At 36.8% G+C, this 18,988-nt stretch overlaps 3 protein-coding genes across 7 annotated transcripts; all 3 read left to right on the top strand.

The window, feature by feature from the left end:
* The first annotated feature begins 83 nt into the window (after positions 1–83).
* Positions 84–3,383, top strand: LOC140780319 (uncharacterized). Of its 2 annotated transcripts, XM_073125775.1 has the most exons (2): positions 84–2,005; positions 2,824–3,383. In XM_073125775.1, the coding sequence occupies exons 1-2, from the start codon at positions 207–209 to the stop codon at positions 2,828–2,830; spliced, it is 1,806 nt and encodes a 601-aa protein (XP_072981876.1). In that variant the 5' UTR covers positions 84–206; the 3' UTR covers positions 2,831–3,383. The 2 variants fall into 2 exon arrangements, with proteins under 2 accessions (XP_072981876.1, XP_072981877.1); XM_073125776.1 differs by lacking the exon at positions 2,824–3,383 and having other exon boundaries at positions 84–2,009.
* Positions 3,384–4,299: 916 nt separating this feature from the next.
* LOC140797621 (ATPase 10, plasma membrane-type-like) lies at positions 4,300–13,990 on the top strand. Of its 3 annotated transcripts, none has more exons than XM_073151222.1 (22): positions 4,300–4,425; positions 4,714–4,811; positions 4,898–5,017; positions 5,097–5,195; positions 5,349–5,486; positions 5,933–6,067; positions 6,334–6,513; positions 6,887–7,093; positions 7,160–7,279; positions 7,877–7,996; positions 8,100–8,222; positions 8,484–8,588; positions 8,726–8,870; positions 9,327–9,488; positions 9,670–9,908; positions 9,993–10,025; positions 10,110–10,191; positions 11,646–11,806; positions 11,926–12,099; positions 12,581–12,763; positions 13,047–13,210; positions 13,569–13,990. In XM_073151222.1, the coding sequence occupies exons 2-22, from the start codon at positions 4,749–4,751 to the stop codon at positions 13,663–13,665; spliced, it is 2,850 nt and encodes a 949-aa protein (XP_073007323.1). In that variant the 5' UTR covers positions 4,300–4,425; positions 4,714–4,748; the 3' UTR covers positions 13,666–13,990. The 3 variants fall into 3 exon arrangements, with proteins under 3 accessions (XP_073007323.1, XP_073007333.1, XP_073007341.1); XM_073151232.1 differs by having other exon boundaries at positions 5,933–6,071; positions 6,338–6,513; XM_073151240.1 differs by lacking the exons at positions 4,300–4,425; positions 4,714–4,811 and having other exon boundaries at positions 4,911–4,977.
* A 592-nt stretch (positions 13,991–14,582) lies between these two features.
* On the top strand, positions 14,583–18,940 carry LOC140788740 (26S proteasome regulatory subunit 7 homolog A). 2 transcript variants are annotated; one of them, XM_073138154.1, is made up of 10 exons: positions 14,583–14,733; positions 15,135–15,216; positions 15,830–15,921; positions 16,018–16,095; positions 16,196–16,257; positions 16,878–17,022; positions 17,195–17,413; positions 17,618–17,799; positions 18,238–18,413; positions 18,538–18,940. In XM_073138154.1, exons 1-10 carry the CDS (start codon positions 14,650–14,652, stop codon positions 18,693–18,695), a joined length of 1,278 nt encoding a protein of 425 aa, XP_072994255.1. In that variant the 5' UTR covers positions 14,583–14,649; the 3' UTR covers positions 18,696–18,940. The 2 variants fall into 2 exon arrangements, with proteins under 2 accessions (XP_072994255.1, XP_072994262.1); XM_073138161.1 differs by having other exon boundaries at positions 14,596–15,010.
* The last annotated feature ends 48 nt before the right edge of the window (positions 18,941–18,988 follow it).

Raw genomic sequence — 18,988 nt, 5'->3', positions numbered from 1 at the left:
TTGATTTAAGTGAATATCACTATCCGATCCAAATCCGACCCGTTTTAATCCCTATAGGAGATCCAATTTTCCTTCTTGGTCGGACCCGATCCAATACTGAATCTCTCTCCCTCTTCCTCCTTCCCCTCTCCCTCCTCTCCCAAGCTCATAGGCATATCTCCACCGTCATCTTCTCTTTCCTCCTCCAAAACCCTAGAAACGCCCACATGGATCTCCTCAAATCCTACGCCGACAAGAGTGACGACGAAGAAGCCGCCACATTTGGAGGAGAAGAAGAGGAAAACCCCAACCCTTCCTCTTCCGGTGCCGGCGCCAGTGAACCCCCTTCCTCCCCAGACTCGTCCTCTTCCCCTCCCCGCCTTCTCGCTCTCTCAAAATCATCTGCCCCCTCCGTCGACGACACGGCCCTCTCCCTCGCCGCCGCCGGATCCTCCCGCATCCTCCACCGCCCCCTCGACCCTTCCCAACACGCTGTCGCCTTCAACCCCACCTACGACCAGCTCTGGGCCCCCGTCCTCGGCCCCGCCCACCCCTTCGCCAAGGACGGGGTCGCCCAAGGCCTCCGCAACCATAAGCTCGGTTTCGTCGAGGACGCCTCGATCCAACCCTTCCTCTTCGATGAACAATACAACACCTTCCACAAGTACGGCTATGCTACTGACCCCTCCGGTCTCTCCTTCGTCGGCGATATCCAAACCCTAGAGGCCAATCGCGCCTTTTCTGTCTACAATCTTCCCCCTCAGGAGCAGAAGCGCCGCCGACTTGATCTCAAGTCTAGAGATCAAGAACTGGATCAAGAGCAAGTAGCTGACGCCGATGTCGAGAACCCGGCGTTGGATGCGTGGGTTTTAAAGAACAAGACGAGTCCCTGGGCCGGAAAGAAGGAGGTGGTCCAAGGAGAGCTCACCGAGGAGCAGAAGAAGTACGCGGAGGCGCACGCAGAGAAGAAGGCCGAGAAGGAGGGCAGAGGAGAGGGGAAAGAAAAGCATGAGCTTGTCGTCAAGAGCACCTTCCATGGTAAGGAGGAGCACGACTACCAGGGCCGGTCGTGGATTGCAGCGCCGAAGGATGCCAAGGCGGCTAATGATCATTGCTACATCCCGAAGCGGCTGGTCCACACATGGAGTGGTCACACCAAGGGTGTTGCTGCCATTCGCTTCTTCCCCAAGTATGGGCATCTTATCCTATCAGCGGGTATGGATTCCAAGGTCAAGATTTGGGATGTGTTCAATTCCGGCAAGTGTATGCGGACTTACATGGGGCACTCAAAGGCAGTAAGGGATATCTCATTTTGCAATGATGGCACCAAGTTTTTGAGTGCAGGGTATGACAAGACCATACAGTACTGGGATACTGAGACTGGGAAGGTGATCTCCACATTCTCCACAGGAAAGATCCCATATGTTGTTAAGCTCAATCCTGATGAAGACAAGCAGCATATTCTTCTGGCGGGCATGAGCGATAAGAAGATTGTGCAGTGGGACATGAATTCAGGTCAGATCACACAAGAGTATGATCAGCATCTTGGAGCAGTGAATACCATCACTTTCGTGGATAATAACCGGAGGTTTGTTACTTCAAGTGATGACAAGTCCCTGCGTGTTTGGGAGTTTGGGATTCCTGTGGTTATAAAATACATTAGCGAACCCCACATGCATTCCATGCCATCAATATCTCTTCACCCCAACTCTAATTGGCTGGCAGCTCAGAGCTTGGACAATCAGATACTTATTTATAGCACGAAGGAGAGATTTCAGCTTAACAAGAAGAAGAGGTTCGCAGGGCATATCGTTGCAGGGTATGCCTGTCAGGTTAATTTTTCACCGGATGGGCGGTTTGTTTTGTCAGGCGATGGGGAAGGGAAGTGTTGGTTCTGGGATTGGAAGAGTTGCAAAGTCTTTCGGACGTTGAAATGCCATGAAGGAGTGTGCATTGGCTGCGAGTGGCATCCATTGGAGCAGAGCAAAGTGGCAACTTGTGGATGGGATGGCTTGATCAAATACTGGTAATTTTAAGTTTTGCTTACTTTTTCTGGTAAAGGATAATTACTTCGTAATGTTTAGTTAGTCTGGAGTTGCATATTGTGCTGACTAGTTAGATATATCTTCTTATTGTTTAGTTATACATGATTTATAACTGCAGATTAGCCTTTTTCAGTTCAGTTATATATCATGAAATGTTAAGTTTACACCAGTCAAGAAGTCAAACTGTCTATCCTTTAAATCCGATGTCCAACACTGGGTTGGATATCTTATGCCTAAATTAAGAATTGCTTACATGCTTATTGCTCTGACTAAATGAGAAAGAAAAATTAGGTATACCTTTGGTCTGGTTTGATAAGATTGTAGTGTTTCCTGAGTCATTCTGTCAAATGGTTGAGACAATTCTATATGCAAGCATGATAGATCATATTGTGATATCTATGCAATTTTTACTTGTGTGTGACATGATAGATGATACTGATATCTATGAAATGCCATTTGTGATGGTGTGAATAATGATAACTTTGTTTCTCATACAAATATTAAATAAAATATCCAAAATCTAGATACAGTTTGAAGAGAATATATCATAACATTATGAAAAGGAATGATAAACATATGCTTGAAATTAGTTCTGCCTTGTTCAAGTCTTGTGGTGATAAATCTGCTTCTTTGTACTGTATGTACTGCACCGGTTGTTGTTTTCTTAATTGTACTTCTCTAGTTTCTAGTTCCCCAGATTCCCGGCAGTTTCATGTAGGAAGATCCTTTGTTATTTCTTGTTATTTTTTTTCTACACAGTTGTAAAAAGATCGTACTAATGATGTTATGTTGTTTACAGGGATTAGTTTGCAACCCAGATTATGTTGATTTTATGCTACCCAGAAGGCTGGAAAGCCCGTCTGCTTCACAGTTGGAGCATGCAGTTTCACTACTGTTCCATGGATGGTGATAGTTTAGCAATAGTAAAGATTCAGGCCAAATTAAGTTACGGAGCCTATATGATCCTAAAAGTTTCCAAGCTATGAGCTTGAGTTATAATGGTCATAACTGCTTATTCTTTTTTGGATGCTGGCATCATGGTTCTAGACATAACTGCAACAAATTATATGATGAGTTTCTTCTATGTTTCATCCTGAGGATATTGTTCTTGTTGATGACGTTTTTCATGTTAGTTGTCACAGTTTTAACTTTTGACAGATGTAATATTTAGCCTGTACAATCATGGTACTCTCTATTTTCTTTAGTTTATAGTTTTGAAAGACAGGCTTCCCCCCTAAATAGTTGTAATGTGATAAGCAAGTTGTATGATAAACGATGTGGTGGTAATGTACCTTTGATAGGCTAAAATCAGATATGTCCTCGTCAATGGAGAATTCAATTTCTGTATGCTGTTCAATACCTGCAAGCCTTTCAGGGATTTTGCCATATTGCAGATCTAAAGTCCAAGCTTCTCATAAACATGGTGGTTTATGTCATATTGGATTACATTTGGAGGCCTAGGCCGGGTTTTTATAATTAAATTATATTTGTTTATTTTATTTATAATAATATATTTTAGTGTGTACTTTATGTATAAATTATGTATAATAACAAAGTTTCATATGCTAAATCAAACAAAAAAATTAACTGTAATCCCAAGCGCTTCAGAATGGTAATAGGTTTCCTACAGGAGATATATGCCAAAGCATATGTGATTTATCATGTTACAAGTAGGAATTAGTACAACTCTTTGATGCTAACCAAGATTTAGAAGTTCTAAATTAATAATTTTTTTCCTTTATCCTTTTTCTTTTTTTGTTGAGAAAATTGGGTATCACATTAGATAAGTTCTAAACATACTTTCTTGTTATGTTTTCTCTTTGATAAAAAAACTTCCTTGTTATGTTAAGTCTGCTAAGTTTAATATCTTCTTTGTTTTTCTCTTATGTATTTTTGCTTTATTTCGTTATGTCTTTAGATTGCTGTTAGATGATCATTTGTGTCTTTAAAAACATTAATATGCTATATTATTAGCATATTATTAAGATCTCCCAATCCAGAGCCACACATGCCATTTGCGGATTTGCCCTATCTATTTGCCTAATAAAGAAAGTATCAATGGCAACTAGAAGTTTTAATAACAAGCAGGTCACCACACGAGTGCGGACAAACAAACAAAACACCCACCTTATTCGAAGACAGTTAGGTTTGAAGGTGAAGTCTTGAATAGCAGTTGGATTTGAAAGCTGAGAGCCGAGGAGAGAGAAAGAGAAGAAGAATGCATGGCGGGGAAAAGATGGAGCCCGCCACCCAACCGTCAATTGCCGAGTTTGCTGCCATCAACTTCCTCCGGTTTAAAAAAGCTCCCTTTCCTACCATTCTTCTACTCATTTCTTTGGAGGAGGAGGAGGAGTCCTAAGCCCCACTTTTCTCATTCTCGCTGTTTATCTCTTCATATTTGGTGAGTATTCCATCTCGTCTTGTTCGTCCTGACAATGTGTTCTAATTTTCACACGTTCTTGCTAATTTTAGGATTTTGACTTCTTGGATGTAGTGATGAGCTCAACATTTTTATTAATGCCTGATATCAGAAAACAATGTACTTAGTATGAAAAATTGTTGATTAAGTGATCTTTTGGCTGGCATATGGTAGTGCCACTGGTTTGAAAATTTTGAGTCGTTTTCTCTTTTAATGTTTTATTTCCAGTGTAGTTTTAGTAGTTCTCAGTTCATTGTTCTACATTTTTAGTTGTTTAGAAAGACTGGGGCCTCCGCACTTCAACTATGGATGAGCTGGAAAAGCCTTTGCTTGGTCCTGAAAATTTCAACAGAGATGCGATTGATTTGGTAAGTAATTTAGGAAGTAAACTGGACATTCCACTCAAAAGGAAATTATGCAGTAAGGTTCACTAACGCTGATTAATTTGGTCAAGGAACGAATGCCTCTGGAAGAAGCCCTCGAACAACTAAGAACATCTCGGAATGGGCTTTCGTCAGAAGATGCTACTGCACGGTTGGATCTTTTTGGTCTAAACAAATTAGAGGAGAAGCGTGTAATTTTCCTTTATTTAGTTCCTTCTAACTGGACTTGACGATCTCAGACTCTTATTATTCTGCATTAATTTTATTCAGGAGAACAAAATTTTGAAGTTCCTTAGTTTTATGTGGAACCCCTTGTCGTGGGTTATGGAAGCTGCAGCAATAATGGCAATAGTCTTGGCAAATGGTGGAGTAAGTTTTGCAACAAATTGACACTCTTTGACATTCCCTTGGATGAGGAGCTTTCACGCTTTCTATTCATATGTTTGACATTTTAGTACTATTATCATGTAATTTTTTTATTCTTCTTATCTGAAATTCAATATTTATTTTCTGGTTTGTCAGGGTGAGGGTCCTGATTGGCAAGACTTTGTGGGGATTATATGCCTGCTGATTCTCAATTCAACAATAAGTTTTATTGAAGAAAACAATGCTGGGAATGCTGCAGCAGCACTTATGGCTCGTCTAGCTCCTAAAACCAAGGTTAGCACCAGGTTAATTTTTTGTTATGGATACGTCTTCTGCATTAGTGCTGATAGTAAACTCTCATCTTGAATGCCCAAAAAGCTTTTGCTTTATGATAAAATAATGCAGATTTTCTGAATGGGTACTCTTATGCTCATAGATGGGACTATCTTGTTCCAATTTCCAATTTATGTGATCTTCAGATCGACATATGATTAAACTCTCATAAACATTATTCTGACTCACTGCATATGAAAAGCTATTTCCTGGCATTGATTTTTGCTTTCTTATTTTTAATTGTAAATTTCTATCTAATTCTGTGAGTTCAAATTTATATGGGAACACATTTCTAAAATTTTTATATATCAGATTTGAAACACACATTTCTAAATTTTCATATATCAGTAACACATGTGTATGCTTGGTGCATAGTGACAGTGCTTGACTAGACATTTTATATGCAGGTTCTCAGAGATGGACAATGGCAAGAGCAGGATGCTGCCATTCTAGTACCTGGAGATATAATCAGCATTAAGCTTGGCGATATTATCCCAGCAGATGCTCGTCTCCTTGAGGGAGATCCTCTGAAAGTTGACCAGGCAAGTGTTTTTTGCATGCTTAAAAATGTATTACATTTTTAGCCATCTTCTTATTGAGATCTTTTCTCTGGTTATTTAATGCATGATGGTGAGCAATTTGTTGGATGGATATGAGTATGAGAATTATTACATCACTTGCTAGATTTGTTCTCTTATTTTATAAATAATCTGAATTAAACTGATTAAAATATTTGCAAGCCCTCCTCCCATAAGTGTCTTTCAAAATTTGATGCATGTCAAATAATTTTCTTGTCTTCATGATGCAGTCAGCTCTTACCGGTGAATCTCTTCCAGTTACAAAAAGGACCGGCGATGTGGTGTTCTCTGGTTCAACATGTAAGCATGGAGAAATTGAAGCAATTGTGATTGCCACTGGTGTTCATTCTTTCTTTGGAAAGGCAGCACATTTGGTGGACTCTACTGAAGTTGTTGGGCATTTTCAGAAGGTAGGATCATGTGAATTATCACTCCTTTGTTTGATTTATAATATTCTTACTCTGAAAGTCCCTTAACAATATAAATCTTGAGAAAATTGGAAATATATGAAATGGGAAATTGGATAAGATGGATTACCATTAGCAATTTAGAGATTCAATCAGATGTGATAAACTGATAATATACTATTCAAATTAAAATGTTGTATAACCTGATCGGAATAAAAAGATTTAAGCCAATTTGCCAAAAGCTTGATGAAATGCATTAACTTAAGCACATGTAACATGCAGTAGATCTAGAGTAGCTTGGTTAAAAGCATGTGTTACTCTTGATACGTTGTCATATGTATCACATGAACCGATAGTTATAATTCCTATTTTTCAGGTTCTTACCTCCATAGGAAACTTCTGTATATGCTCAATAGCTCTTGGGATGGTTCTTGAAATCATAGTCATGTTTCCTATCCAACATCGTTCATACAGAAATGGCATCAACAATCTGCTCGTTCTTTTAATTGGAGGAATACCAATAGCCATGCCTACTGTGTTATCAGTTACCCTTGCAATTGGTTCTCACCGCTTATCACAACAGGTATATCCTGAGGCCTAAATCAGTGTTTTTTTCCATTTTGTACTTCCACATCATGTTTATCTGCAGGGTGCAATTACAAAAAGGATGACTGCTATTGAGGAATTGGCTGGAATGGATGTCCTATGTAGTGACAAAACTGGAACACTAACTCTGAATCGCCTCACTGTTGATAGAAATCTCATTGAGGTAGAAACACAATGAGCAAGACATCTTCACTTATTTATAGATTAGAAGTTAGCAGCTGAAAGAATAAATTATTTCTTTCATTTTTTTTATTTTCCTCATCTCTTCGTAAATTATAATTGGGATGAAAGGCTTGGTTGTTATAGTTGTGGTATCTTTACCCTCTAGTACCGTTGCTTGAATATCTGGAGCTCGCAATGATTGCCAAGAAACTGGAACACTATCTCAGGATTCTGTCTTCTCTCTTTCTCTGTCTCCCTATTTGATTCAAGTGACCTTTTGTTTATTACTAAATAACTATTGACTATGGGTACTTGATGAATACCACAAAATTCCAAAATTGATTTTATTTCTAGCTATTTATGTGTAGAATCTAGATCACAATGAACAATGTGGAGTAGAAGTAGTATTCGACCAGTAGGTATAGTAAGAGGAAATTTTGCTGCTTCTATAGATGCATAATTGTGAGCCTATATATTATGCAGGAATTTGTCTATTACTTGCGACCATGCTGCAATTGATGGGGACACAAAGCTTTGTTTTTGTTGTCATGTATGTACTCACTTTGTCCCTATGCTGATGCATAATTTTAATTTCTAGGTTTTCAATAGACAAATGGATAGAGATATGATTGTCTTGCTAGCTGCTAGAGCCTCAAGACTTGAGAACCAAGATGCAATTGATACAGCCATCATAAACATGCTCGCTGATCCTAAGGAGGTTGCGAAGAGAAATCTTACCCTAAATTTTTATGATATCACCTTTGTTGTTTTCTTTTCTTCTTACAGGAACAAATACTTCAGAATTCTTACTTTGTCTACAGGCACGTGCTAACATCACTGAGTTGCACTTTCTTCCATTTAATCCTGTGGACAAACGAACAGCTATAACATACATCGACTCTGATGGAAACTGGTACCGAGCTAGCAAAGGAGCTCCAGAGCAGGTACAAAGTTACGGACACATTAAGCTAAATTATGGAAGGATCATTAATTCATCTAACTCATTCCTACTATATAAGTACTTGCATGTAGAAACAAGTTCCTAATCTAAAAAGGTGATAAGAAATATCCATACTTGAGAATTCCTGTTAGATCATAAATATATATTTTACTTTAATCAAATGGAAACTTCTAGTGTCATTCATGGCTTGAGTGGTAGCCTTTAACTGCTGTACATGAGTTAACGTTATTGTTCTTTACTTCAGATTCTAAATCTCTGTCACAATAAACATGAAATTTCTGGAGGAGTGCATGCAGCCATTGATAGATTTGCTGAAAGGGGTCTCCGCTCACTTGGGGTTGCTTATCAGGTATAAGCAGGAGCCCATAAGATAGTGGTAAAAATATGAATATTACAGCTCGGGATACATCTTCATTTTTCTTCTAAAAACCTTATAATTGTAACTCTTACATTTATTTTACTGTTTTTAATGATTCTCTGTGTCAGGTTATTCCTGAGAAAAGTAAAGAGAGCCCAGGTGGCCCATGGATTTTCTGTGGTTTATTGCCATTGTTTGATCCACCAAGACATGACAGTGCTGAGACCATTCGCAAAGCATTAAATCTTGGTGTTTGTGTGAAGATGATCACTGGTATGTCTAGGACTTGGACAATCTACCAGAGGTGAACTAGTTAATAGTACCAATGGCATTGGTATATAATAATCTTCAGTTTTTTATTGCCTCCTATGCTCTTTAACAGTAAAGACTCAAATATATACATCATCTATTTCTTGATTCTATGTGCCAGAAGAAAAATATGTGTCTTTTCAGCTTGCTAGCACTCCTTTTATTATAGTAAACTATTCAACGTGAGAACTCCAATATTCATTTGACTGTGCATTTCTTAAAGACCTGGTATAAAAAGCTTCCACATTCTTATACCAGGCTTTCATAGTAATTTAGTACGATGTGATTATTGGTTATATACTTAGATCAGACCCCTTCAATTACAACGACCACCGAAGAATGATTTCTGTTTTTTTGGGGGGAATCTGTCAATTCGTTAATTACTATTTTTGGGAATTTAGCAAACTTGCATTTTTACAGGTGATCAGCTGTCTATTGCCAAAGAGACTGGTCGACGTCTGGGAATGGGAACAAACATGTATCCTTCCTCTTCATTGTTGGGTCGTGATAAAGATGAGAATGAAGCACTTCCTGTGGATGAACTTATTGAAAAGGCTGATGGATTTGCTGGTGTTTTTCCTGGTACTGTGATGCTTCTTACCATTTTTTTCAAGTTATACAAAATGAAAAGTGACAAACCTGACCATTAACAATCCTATTATCAGTTTTATATTATTATGAATGTTAGATATGGTGCAGTACATCATTTGTCTGATCAACGACTCAATTTAATTTCATCCACTTGTGGGTTGTCAACATCCAGAGCACAAGTATGAGATAGTGAAAATTCTTCAAGAGAAAAAACACGTCTGTGGAATGACTGGAGATGGTGTAAATGATGCGCCTGCTTTGAAGAAAGCAGATATTGGGATAGCAGTGTCAGATGCAACAGATGCCGCGAGGTCTGCTGCTGATATTGTCCTTACAGAACCTGGCCTGAGTGTCATTATCAGTGCAGTCTTGACAAGCCGGGCCATATTCCAGAGAATGAAGAATTATACAGCTGAGTATTGTATTATCAAGTTCAAATTTTTTACGACCATCTATCTATTAAATGTTAATAATGATCGTTCTATATGAATGCAGATTTATGCTGTATCAATTACAATAAGAATAGTGGTAAGAAGAAGTTTATTATATATTTTACGAAACTATAGTAATCTTACTGCTAATGATCTAATTGCTGTAACTGTTTCTGTGCAGCTTGGTTTTGTGCTTCTTGCGTTAATCTGGGAATATGACTTCCCTCCTTTTATGGTTTTGATAATAGCCATATTGAATGATGGTATTACCTATTTACCCCTTTCTCAATAATAGTTTGTGAAATTTCTCTATGCTTCCATTTCGCACGATAATTTCTGTGTCATAATTCAATAGCAAATCATCCTTTTATCAGGATATATGTTCTTGTCTAGACTCTAGACCTCTTTGCTGCACAAATAGACAATAGCACATGTAGTTCGGTGAGTCATACTGTACTTAAAATAGTTGTTTAGAGGATTTCTTGGAGGTGTTGCTCTTTGATTACATGAGAGTAAAGTAATGGAGACACCAGCCAACTGGCCTTGTAACTCTTTTGGCAAGTCGCTCTATTGTCCAAATTTGCAATTTATAGAGGGCTGATGCCATATTGATTAAAATTCCTTCAGTTTGTTTGAAGCCTTTCTCAGCTTGCATAGTGCTCTAACTGACCATATATTGATGGACAACGACTTGGATATTGATATTGATTAATTGATAATAACATATATTCGAATCTGCATGCATAAGCACATACATTTTTAGATGCATATCAGCTTACACATACAACAAACATTCATACATATGCACACATATTAGTATACATATATACAATTGATGGTCATACCGAAGGCACGTACCGTGTTGTGCACCATTAGCACACCCTCAGCATGCCCCCGTGTACTAGTGACACACCTTTAGTATATTTTTAATAAAAAAATTTAGGATATTTAAAGATATTTTTGAGTTTTCAAATATGACGATCTTTGGTTTTTAGTTTAAATATATGTATTAAAATCTATATTATAGTCTTTTATCTTTAGATTATTTTTATAAATGACTTATTTTATTAAAGATATAGCAATAGTCAAATATAAATATCATTCAAAATATTATATGATTGAATATATTCTTTAAAATTAATATTATTTATAATTTAATATTCAACACATAATATTAATTGATAATAGTTTAATGATTAAAATTATCTAGTTGAATGTAAAATGATAAAGATAATCAAAGGCTTCATTTGTTTGCACAAGAATAATACAAGAATATTGTGTTAAATACTATCGATAATTTTTAATCATATTAATGATAATTGATGGAAATAGAAAAAAAAATTAATGGGCTTTACATTGGTACAAGTTGACACGCACCCGTGCCGACCGGCATAAGGGTGTGCCACTGGCACATCCCGTGCTAGTTGCCGTGCCATATATACTTTTATGTAGTGATGTGTCTGAGTAAGGATCTAGAGATAATGCTATATTTAGATAAATTATAAGAGGATCTCATCATATATTCATTGCTTGGACAGTTGACTTTAATTCCTAACCAAATTAGACTTCTTGCATTTTGTTGTATCTAGGAAAATTTTGAAATTCTGTTATGAACATCACATGTTTAATGGTTCTTCCATCAAACTTGCTTCTTAAAAGACTTTAATTACAGAAAATGGTGTGACTAATATCTATCTCGTTAAATGCTATTTATCAGGGACCATTATGACTATATCCAAGGATCGTGTCAGGCCATCTCCTGGCCCAGACAGTTGGAAACTAAATGAGATATTTGCTACTGGCATTGTCATAGGAACCTACCTTGCATTAGTTACTGTTCTGTTCTATTGGGCTGTCACAAGAACTACTTTCTTTGAGGTAGAACAAGCAATTTCATATAAAATACGTGCTTTCTTTGTTATCACCAATTTGAAATATTAGATTCTTGATCATCTTGTTATAACAATTAATGATATCTTGGTATCTTTTGTTTGTAGGCTCATTTCAAAGTGAGATCTCTCAGCAGAAACAGTGAAGAGATCTCATCTGCTATATATCTGCAAGTTAGCATCATCAGCCAAGCTCTTATATTTGTTACACGCAGTCAAAGTTGGTCTTTTATGGAGAGACCTGGTACTCTTCTAATGTGTGCATTTGTGGTGGCCCAACTGGTAAGGTTTCTGAATTAACTAATGGATAAAAGTTTGAGAACATCAGTGGCACAATACATTTGCCTATTGCAATAGAAACTACCTTATTTCCACATATGTTATCGCATTGGTATAACTGGAATGTATTGCCTATTTGGAGGTATAATTGGAATGTATTGCCTATTTGCCTTGATCCTTGCTTTAGGTTCAAGGGAACTAGCAGTGCATGTAAACCAAATGTGGGTACAATATTCTTCAGGACATTCTCAGTTTGATGTTGCAAGCATGTTTTGTTAAACTTGGTTTTGTCGGAACATTAAACAATTACTTAAAATTGTCAAACTTCTTTTTGACTTTCAAGCAACAGAACCCTCCTTTCAGTGCAATCATTGGCATGATTTTGTCTATCAAGGATCTTTAGTAGCTGATAGATCCATCTTTTGTAAATCACACTGCATTGGATCATCCATTCAGACTTGACCTAAGTTGTTTCTGGGTGCAGGTGGCTACCCTTATTTCTGTATATGCACATATCAACTTTGCTTCAATTCGTGGAATAGGCTGGGGCTGGGCAGGGGTTATATGGCTATATAGTTTGATCTTTTATACTCCTCTAGATGTAATCAAATTCACTGTCCGATATGCTCTCAGTGGTGATGCATGGAATCTGGTATTTGATAGAAAGGTATGTACATTCAAAAGTTCATCACTTTTTATTACCTTAATTTTCCCTGCAGTTCTTTTAGCTGAAAAACATTTGTTTGTATATTTCTTGGGGTTGTAACTAAATGGCTTTCCACTGCATGTATTTCTCATTTCTACTCTTGCCAACCCAGTATTTTGCTGCCAGAAGCTACCTAGATAATTGCATCTTCATATAGTTGTCTTTATATACTTTTATTGGATCTCATGCTTGTGATTACTCCCTAGCTAGTTAGTTAACTCTCCTCTCGTGCTCCAATTGACAGACAGCCTTTACTTCAAAGAAAGACTATGGGAAGGAAGATAGGGAGGCCAAGTGGGTGCTCTCTCAGAAAACTCTACTTGGGTCTTTCTCTTCTGATTTTGTGGGTAATGGAAGGCGATCTTCGTTAATTGCTGAACAGGCCAAGAGACGTGCTGAAATAGCCAGGTAAAAGCAACAGCAATAGCATACGATAGATAACTTTCATAATCAGACAGTAGCTGATACTGATAAATTTCAACTTAACAGACCTTTAATTTCCCCCAGAGATGGAAGCTTCATGAATCCATCCTTTTCATTGCACTTATCTATTGTATATCTGAATTCCTAAGCACCGGAAGTTTCATTTCTTCATACTCATTACATAATAGCAATCTTGTTTAAACCTGCCTCATGGCATAGAACCAAATTAACATTATGCATGCACCTACATGATTACGAAGTAACAGAATATTTACTCATATTGCATTGTATACTAGAAATTCTGTAATGCTATTGACATCAATATATGAGATGCATTTTGCAGGTTACGAGAAGTACATATGCTAAGAGGGCATGTAGAATCTGTGGTGAGGCTGAAGAACCTAGGCGCAAATGTTATTCAGACTGCACATACCGTTTGATTTCCAAGAGAAAGATTGCTGCCGTTTCAAAGAGATCAATTTAGTTCCAGTCCGAAACACAATGTCAAGTTCATCAAACAATATCAGCAGACAGTGATGTTGATGAAGGCAATTGTGCAAAGCACTTGACAAAATATTCAGTTGCAAAGATTTTTGCTTGCTACTTTTCTGAATGCATCTTATACTTTTTTCTTCTCCCAAGATCTTATGAAATATATTCGGGTTCAGATGTATTTACTCGAGGTGATAGTTGCAGTTTAACATGCACCTTTTGTTACTCATTAAGAAGGGCAATAAACCAATGATGCAGAACAATTTTTTGTTATGTTCCTAAATTTGATGAGGTAATGAATGGAATTACGTTTCCTGAGCTTGTAGTTTAACAATTAAACAAGATTCAGGCTCCCCGCATAACAATTATTCATTTTGATATATTTGCGCTTAAGCTTTCAGAGTAATTAATTAATTAATATTATATTAGAGTAGATAGTTCTGAGTTCGAATGCGTCTACACCGACCTTTCAATTATCCACTTGTTTAATTAACAATTTCATCGCTTGGCTTATTTTTAATTACTTGAGTTTTTAAAGTAATTAATGAGTTAATAATATCATGACATATATCGCAAAAACCTGGCCTCCCTTAATAAAAATAAAAATAAATAAGTGACTTTTCTCTTAATGACAAGATCCTACTACCCCTCTAGGAATTATGTTGATATATATATATATATATATATATAAGTGTTACTTATATGCGTACTTTTTCTTTCATAAAGTAGGAAATAATTAGCAAAAAGGATAACTACCTCATCAAGCAACTTAAAGTAGAATTAGAGAGTGACAAGTGATGGACGGTGAGGATTAAATCGTACACTAAAAGCAGTCCAAAAAGAATAATATAAATAGACGAAAGAGAAGAAGCCGAAGAGAAGCGAAGAAAGCAAGAGAGTAAAATTTATAGAGAAGAAAGCAAGGAAACAAAATGGCGCCGGAGCCCGAGGTCGAGATGAATGAGAAGAACCCTCCACCTCTCGATGAGGACGACATTGCCCTTCTCAAGACCTATGTACTCTACTCCTGTGATAACTTATCGAATCTTATGATTTGATGTAGCTTTGATTGGATTTGGATGTTAGATCTAGGTTTCATGTTTCTAGCTTTTGGATGTATGAATCTACGAATCAAGGAATATTTTCTGATTTTTGTATAATTTTATGGATCTGAAAAGTGCTCTGTATTTTGTGCGATCTCTCTTAAATCCAGGGCGCTTCTTCCTGTTTCGTAGCTTAGGGCTATCTCGTCTAATAATCGGTTTCTCACGTAAACCTTAAACTTGTTTTCTGGTATAACACCCTTTATTTCCTTTTTTTTATTTTAAAAAGACATTTTTATGATCGTATTGCTGATCGTTCTATCTCTCTGTTGTTTATTTTCACCTTGTGGTTTAAAAATATATTTTTTTGGCAGGGTTTGGGACCTTACTCTGTGAGCATCAAGAAAGTTGAGAAGGAAATCAAGGAGATGGCCAAGAAGGTCAATGACCTCTGTGGTATAAAATATCTCCGTTTGCTGTTTCTTTTTTCATTTCCTCGTATAATTATTTTATTGAAGCACTAGGATCTTCCAATGGAAGATAGCAACTTTTTCCCAGGGTTAACAAGCATTTGCTTGAAGGAGCTGATTCCCTCAATGTTGTAATTGTTTATTTTTCCTTTACTTTCTAGCTGGTGAGAGCATTCTTGGATGAAGAGCTGATTCCTCATGTTCAGCTTGCTTGCACTCCTATTTAAACCTTGTTCTCCATGTAGCTTACATATTTTGAGGACCTTATTTTGTTTGTCTTCAATAAGTGAATTAGGTGTCTCAAAACAATATTATTATATGCTGTTTTCGTGGTGCTTTTACTGCCTTTCAGCAATACAAAACTTTGTTACAGATATGCTTCGTTGCTAGCTATTTATCTATGACAGTAAGTAGAAGGTTGGTTAATGTGCAAATGTTTCTTTGTTTTGCTTTTATTTTTCCATTTTTTCTGTTGGGTTTCCGGTGATTATTGTTCCATTTCTGTACCATTTAGCTATTATCATTTCAGTTTTTTGTAAGCATCAAAGCAAATTTTTTCATATATGTTATCATTTTCTTTTTGTGTTGCTAAACATCAGGAATTAAGGAGTCTGATACTGGTTTAGCGCCACCAAGCCAGTGGGATTTAGTTTCTGACAAGCAAATGATGCAAGAGGAACAACCACTTCAGGTGTGTCCTGCGTAATTCTTAGTTTTTTAATTAATTATTTATCTAACTAGTCTATTTGTTCTTATGGCAGTTTTTGATGTTTTGTTTATCTTGAAGGTCGCAAGGTGTACAAAGATTATCAGCCCAAACACTGAAGATGCTAAATATGTTATAAATGTTAAGCAAATTGCAAAGGTATATTTTGATGTTTTAATTACTTTCCACATTTATGAGATTTAGATATTTGGCTAAATGAGCTTCAAAATTTTAAGTATAATTGCCTTCTCATATGCAGTTTGTTGTTGGTTTGGGTGACAAGGTCTCACCAACTGATATCGAAGAGGGGATGCGCGTAGGGTAAGATTCAGATCCTAAAACAAAGACCTTTTTCTTTTCTAAACAATGTTATTCAGTTATATCTTGGTTATATTGAAAGTTGTTTCCATTAAAAGGGTATTATTAGGATTGCTAATTTATATTGCATGTCCATATGGACATGGGAGAAATATTATACAATTGTATATATATTTGGAAATTAGGAAGAGCGGTTAGAAGAAAAAAAAACATAGGTCTCAAATGATTTGAAATGGGACAGGTGAAGGATTTGTGGGACTGGTACCAACCATTTTCTTTTTAAAACCTATATAATCATCTTGCTCAATGTAAAAGAATACAGAAATGGGAAAACAGTCAGTATGGTTGTGCAGGTGGTTGGGAATTTCCCTTGTAATTCAGTCAATGTGAGGTTGCATAATACACTTAGAGCATCTGGTTGAAGGTCTGGAAACTATAAAAGGTTGTTGAGGTAATTCAAGAAAGGTTAGAATTGATAGCCTAGGACATGTAATGTTATTCCCGTTAGTATCTCGCTAAGCATGTAATGTTAAAGAAAGCTTGAGATAGTTTTAAGTTTTTTAACGTAAATTGAGGTAGTGATTGCTATATTTTATATTCATGTTTTTTTCTCTAAAATGCAGAGTTGATAGAAATAAGTACCAAATTCAGATTCCTTTGCCACCTAAGATTGATCCAAGTGTTACAATGATGACAGTGGAAGAGAAACCGGATGTTACGTATAATGATGTTGGTGGATGTAAGGAGCAGATTGAAAAGATGCGAGAAGTACGTATACCTAAAAGTTGTGTTGCATTATCTTATGAGGATAGATATTTTGGCCATCTAGAAAATTATCTTCTTCTTTGTTCCTTTTTTGGTCTTCTTCTGCATCTTGACATGTGCAGGTAAATAAGTGCTGTGTTTGGAAATTTTCTGATAAAATGTTTGGTCACTTCAGGTTGTAGAGCTTCCTATGCTTCACCCAGAGAAATTTGTCAAGCTAGGTATTGACCCACCTAAAGGAGTTCTTTGCTACGGTCCCCCAGGAACTGGTAAGACGCTCCTTGCCAGAGCTGTAGCCAACAGAACAGATGCCTGCTTTATCCGTGTTATTGGAAGTGAGCTCGTTCAAAAGTATGTTGGAGAAGGAGCTCGGATGGTTCGTGAACTTTTTCAGGTTGTCAAGACTCCAAACTTAAAATTGTTGACTTATATCTGCTGATTTTATAACCAAGATCATGTGAGCTATGAGTCTTCTATGTTAGTCTGACAATCTTAACCTAATGATGGCTAACTAAGTTCACATTTGATGTAGATGGCTCACTCAAAAAGGGCGTGCTTTGTACCTAATGATGGCTAACTAAGTTCACATTTGATGTAGATGGCTCGCTCAAAAAAGGCTTGCATTGTGTTTTTTGATGAAGTTGATGCCATAGGTGGTGCTCGTTTTGATGATGGGGTTGGTGGTGATAATGAAGTTCAGCGCACTATGCTCGAAATTGTTAATCAACTTGATGGTTTTGATGCTAGAGGAAACATAAAAGTTTTGATGGCAACGAATAGGTCAGCCACCTTATCATGTATTATCTGGAATTATCCTTAATTCCTTATACCGAGTAGTATCTATATCATCAATATTTAAGTCTTAACATGTATCATTAATATTTAATGTCTTAGCAATGTACCTTGTGCATAGGAAAAATGTATTAGCATCAGTTTTAGCATTTTCCAAGTTTATTCAGGTCTATTTTCTTATATAGTTCTATTGCTTATTTTCTACTGATCACCACATTTCTGCACCTTCATTTTGAAAAAAATTTATTGTGGTGATCAGTAGAACTTTTTTTTTCCATTCTTGTCATGAACTTCTTTTCAATCATTTCTTTTTTGTAAGTCATGAGCCTTGTAATTTCCCTCTGCAGAGCTTCTTTTATCTTCCTGAATACCAGAATATTCAAGCGAAACCTAATCTTATTTTTTTCTCTACCATAAATAATGCAGGCCAGATACCCTTGATCCAGCACTACTACGTCCTGGACGGTTAGATCGCAAAGTTGAGTTTGGCCTTCCCGATCTAGAAAGTCGAACACAGATATTCAAGATCCACACAAGGACAATGAATTGCGAAAGGGATATCCGGTTTGAGCTTCTTGCTCGCCTCTGCCCCAATTCCACGGGTACGCACAAGTTACTGTATCAAATTTATTGTTCTGCTATTTTCAGCATTGATAAAGATGTTTGATTTTCTATGATGATTTTCAAGCTGATTGCTGCTAATGCATTTGGTGACTTTTCGTGCAGGGGCAGACATAAGGAGTGTCTGCACGGAAGCTGGGATGTTTGCTATCCGTGCACGGCGGAAGACTGTCACAGAGAAAGACTTTCTTGATGCAGTAAATAAAGTCATCAAAGGCTATCAGAAGTTCAGTGCGACACCCAAGTACATGGTATACAACTAACTGATGACTACCAAAAGAGAGAAGCTGCTGATTCAGTATTTTGTACTGACCATCTTATTCATTAATACCTTTAATCTATCTGAGATTGTGACTTCCATGCTCTTTAGATCTTTAAGTGGAATCTCGCAATTCAGTTGTTGATGGAAGGGCTATTATATTGGTCTTTGATTTGATAGGAAAGTGGTTCTCCATATATTTTGATGATGAAAACTCGTTTATTTGAAATTAATCAACAATTTATCAAATCGCTAAACTTATTAGAGTTATAATATTCATAGTATTAGCAAACTACA

The sequence above is a fragment of the Typha latifolia genome, chromosome 1 (genome assembly GCF_019914945.1).
Source record: "Typha latifolia isolate L0001 chromosome 1, TyphaL0001v2, whole genome shotgun sequence".
Lineage (NCBI taxonomy): Eukaryota > Viridiplantae > Streptophyta > Magnoliopsida > Poales > Typhaceae > Typha > Typha latifolia.
Note: the sequence above shows the minus strand (reverse complement) of the source record. Positions and strands in the feature narration are given on the sequence as shown.

Bases quoted from the DNA above. Each gene is read 5' to 3' on its own strand.
- LOC140780319 (XM_073125775.1), top strand. From the start codon at position 207: ATGGATCTCCTCAAATCCTACGCCGACAAGAGTGACGACGAAGAAGCC.
- LOC140797621 (XM_073151222.1), top strand. From the start codon at position 4,749: ATGGATGAGCTGGAAAAGCCTTTGCTTGGTCCTGAAAATTTCAACAGA. The intron at 8,871-9,326 runs GTATGTCTAGGA...GCATTTTTACAG, and splicing joins TTGTGTGAAGATGATCACTG to GTGATCAGCTGTCTATTGCC. The intron at 11,807-11,925 runs GTAGAACAAGCA...TTTTGTTTGTAG, and splicing joins CAAGAACTACTTTCTTTGAG to GCTCATTTCAAAGTGAGATC.
- LOC140788740 (XM_073138154.1), top strand. From the start codon at position 14,650: ATGGCGCCGGAGCCCGAGGTCGAGATGAATGAGAAGAACCCTCCACCT. The intron at 14,734-15,134 runs GTACTCTACTCC...TTTTTTTGGCAG, and splicing joins TTGCCCTTCTCAAGACCTAT to GGTTTGGGACCTTACTCTGT. The intron at 15,922-16,017 runs GTGTGTCCTGCG...TTTATCTTGAAG, and splicing joins AAGAGGAACAACCACTTCAG to GTCGCAAGGTGTACAAAGAT.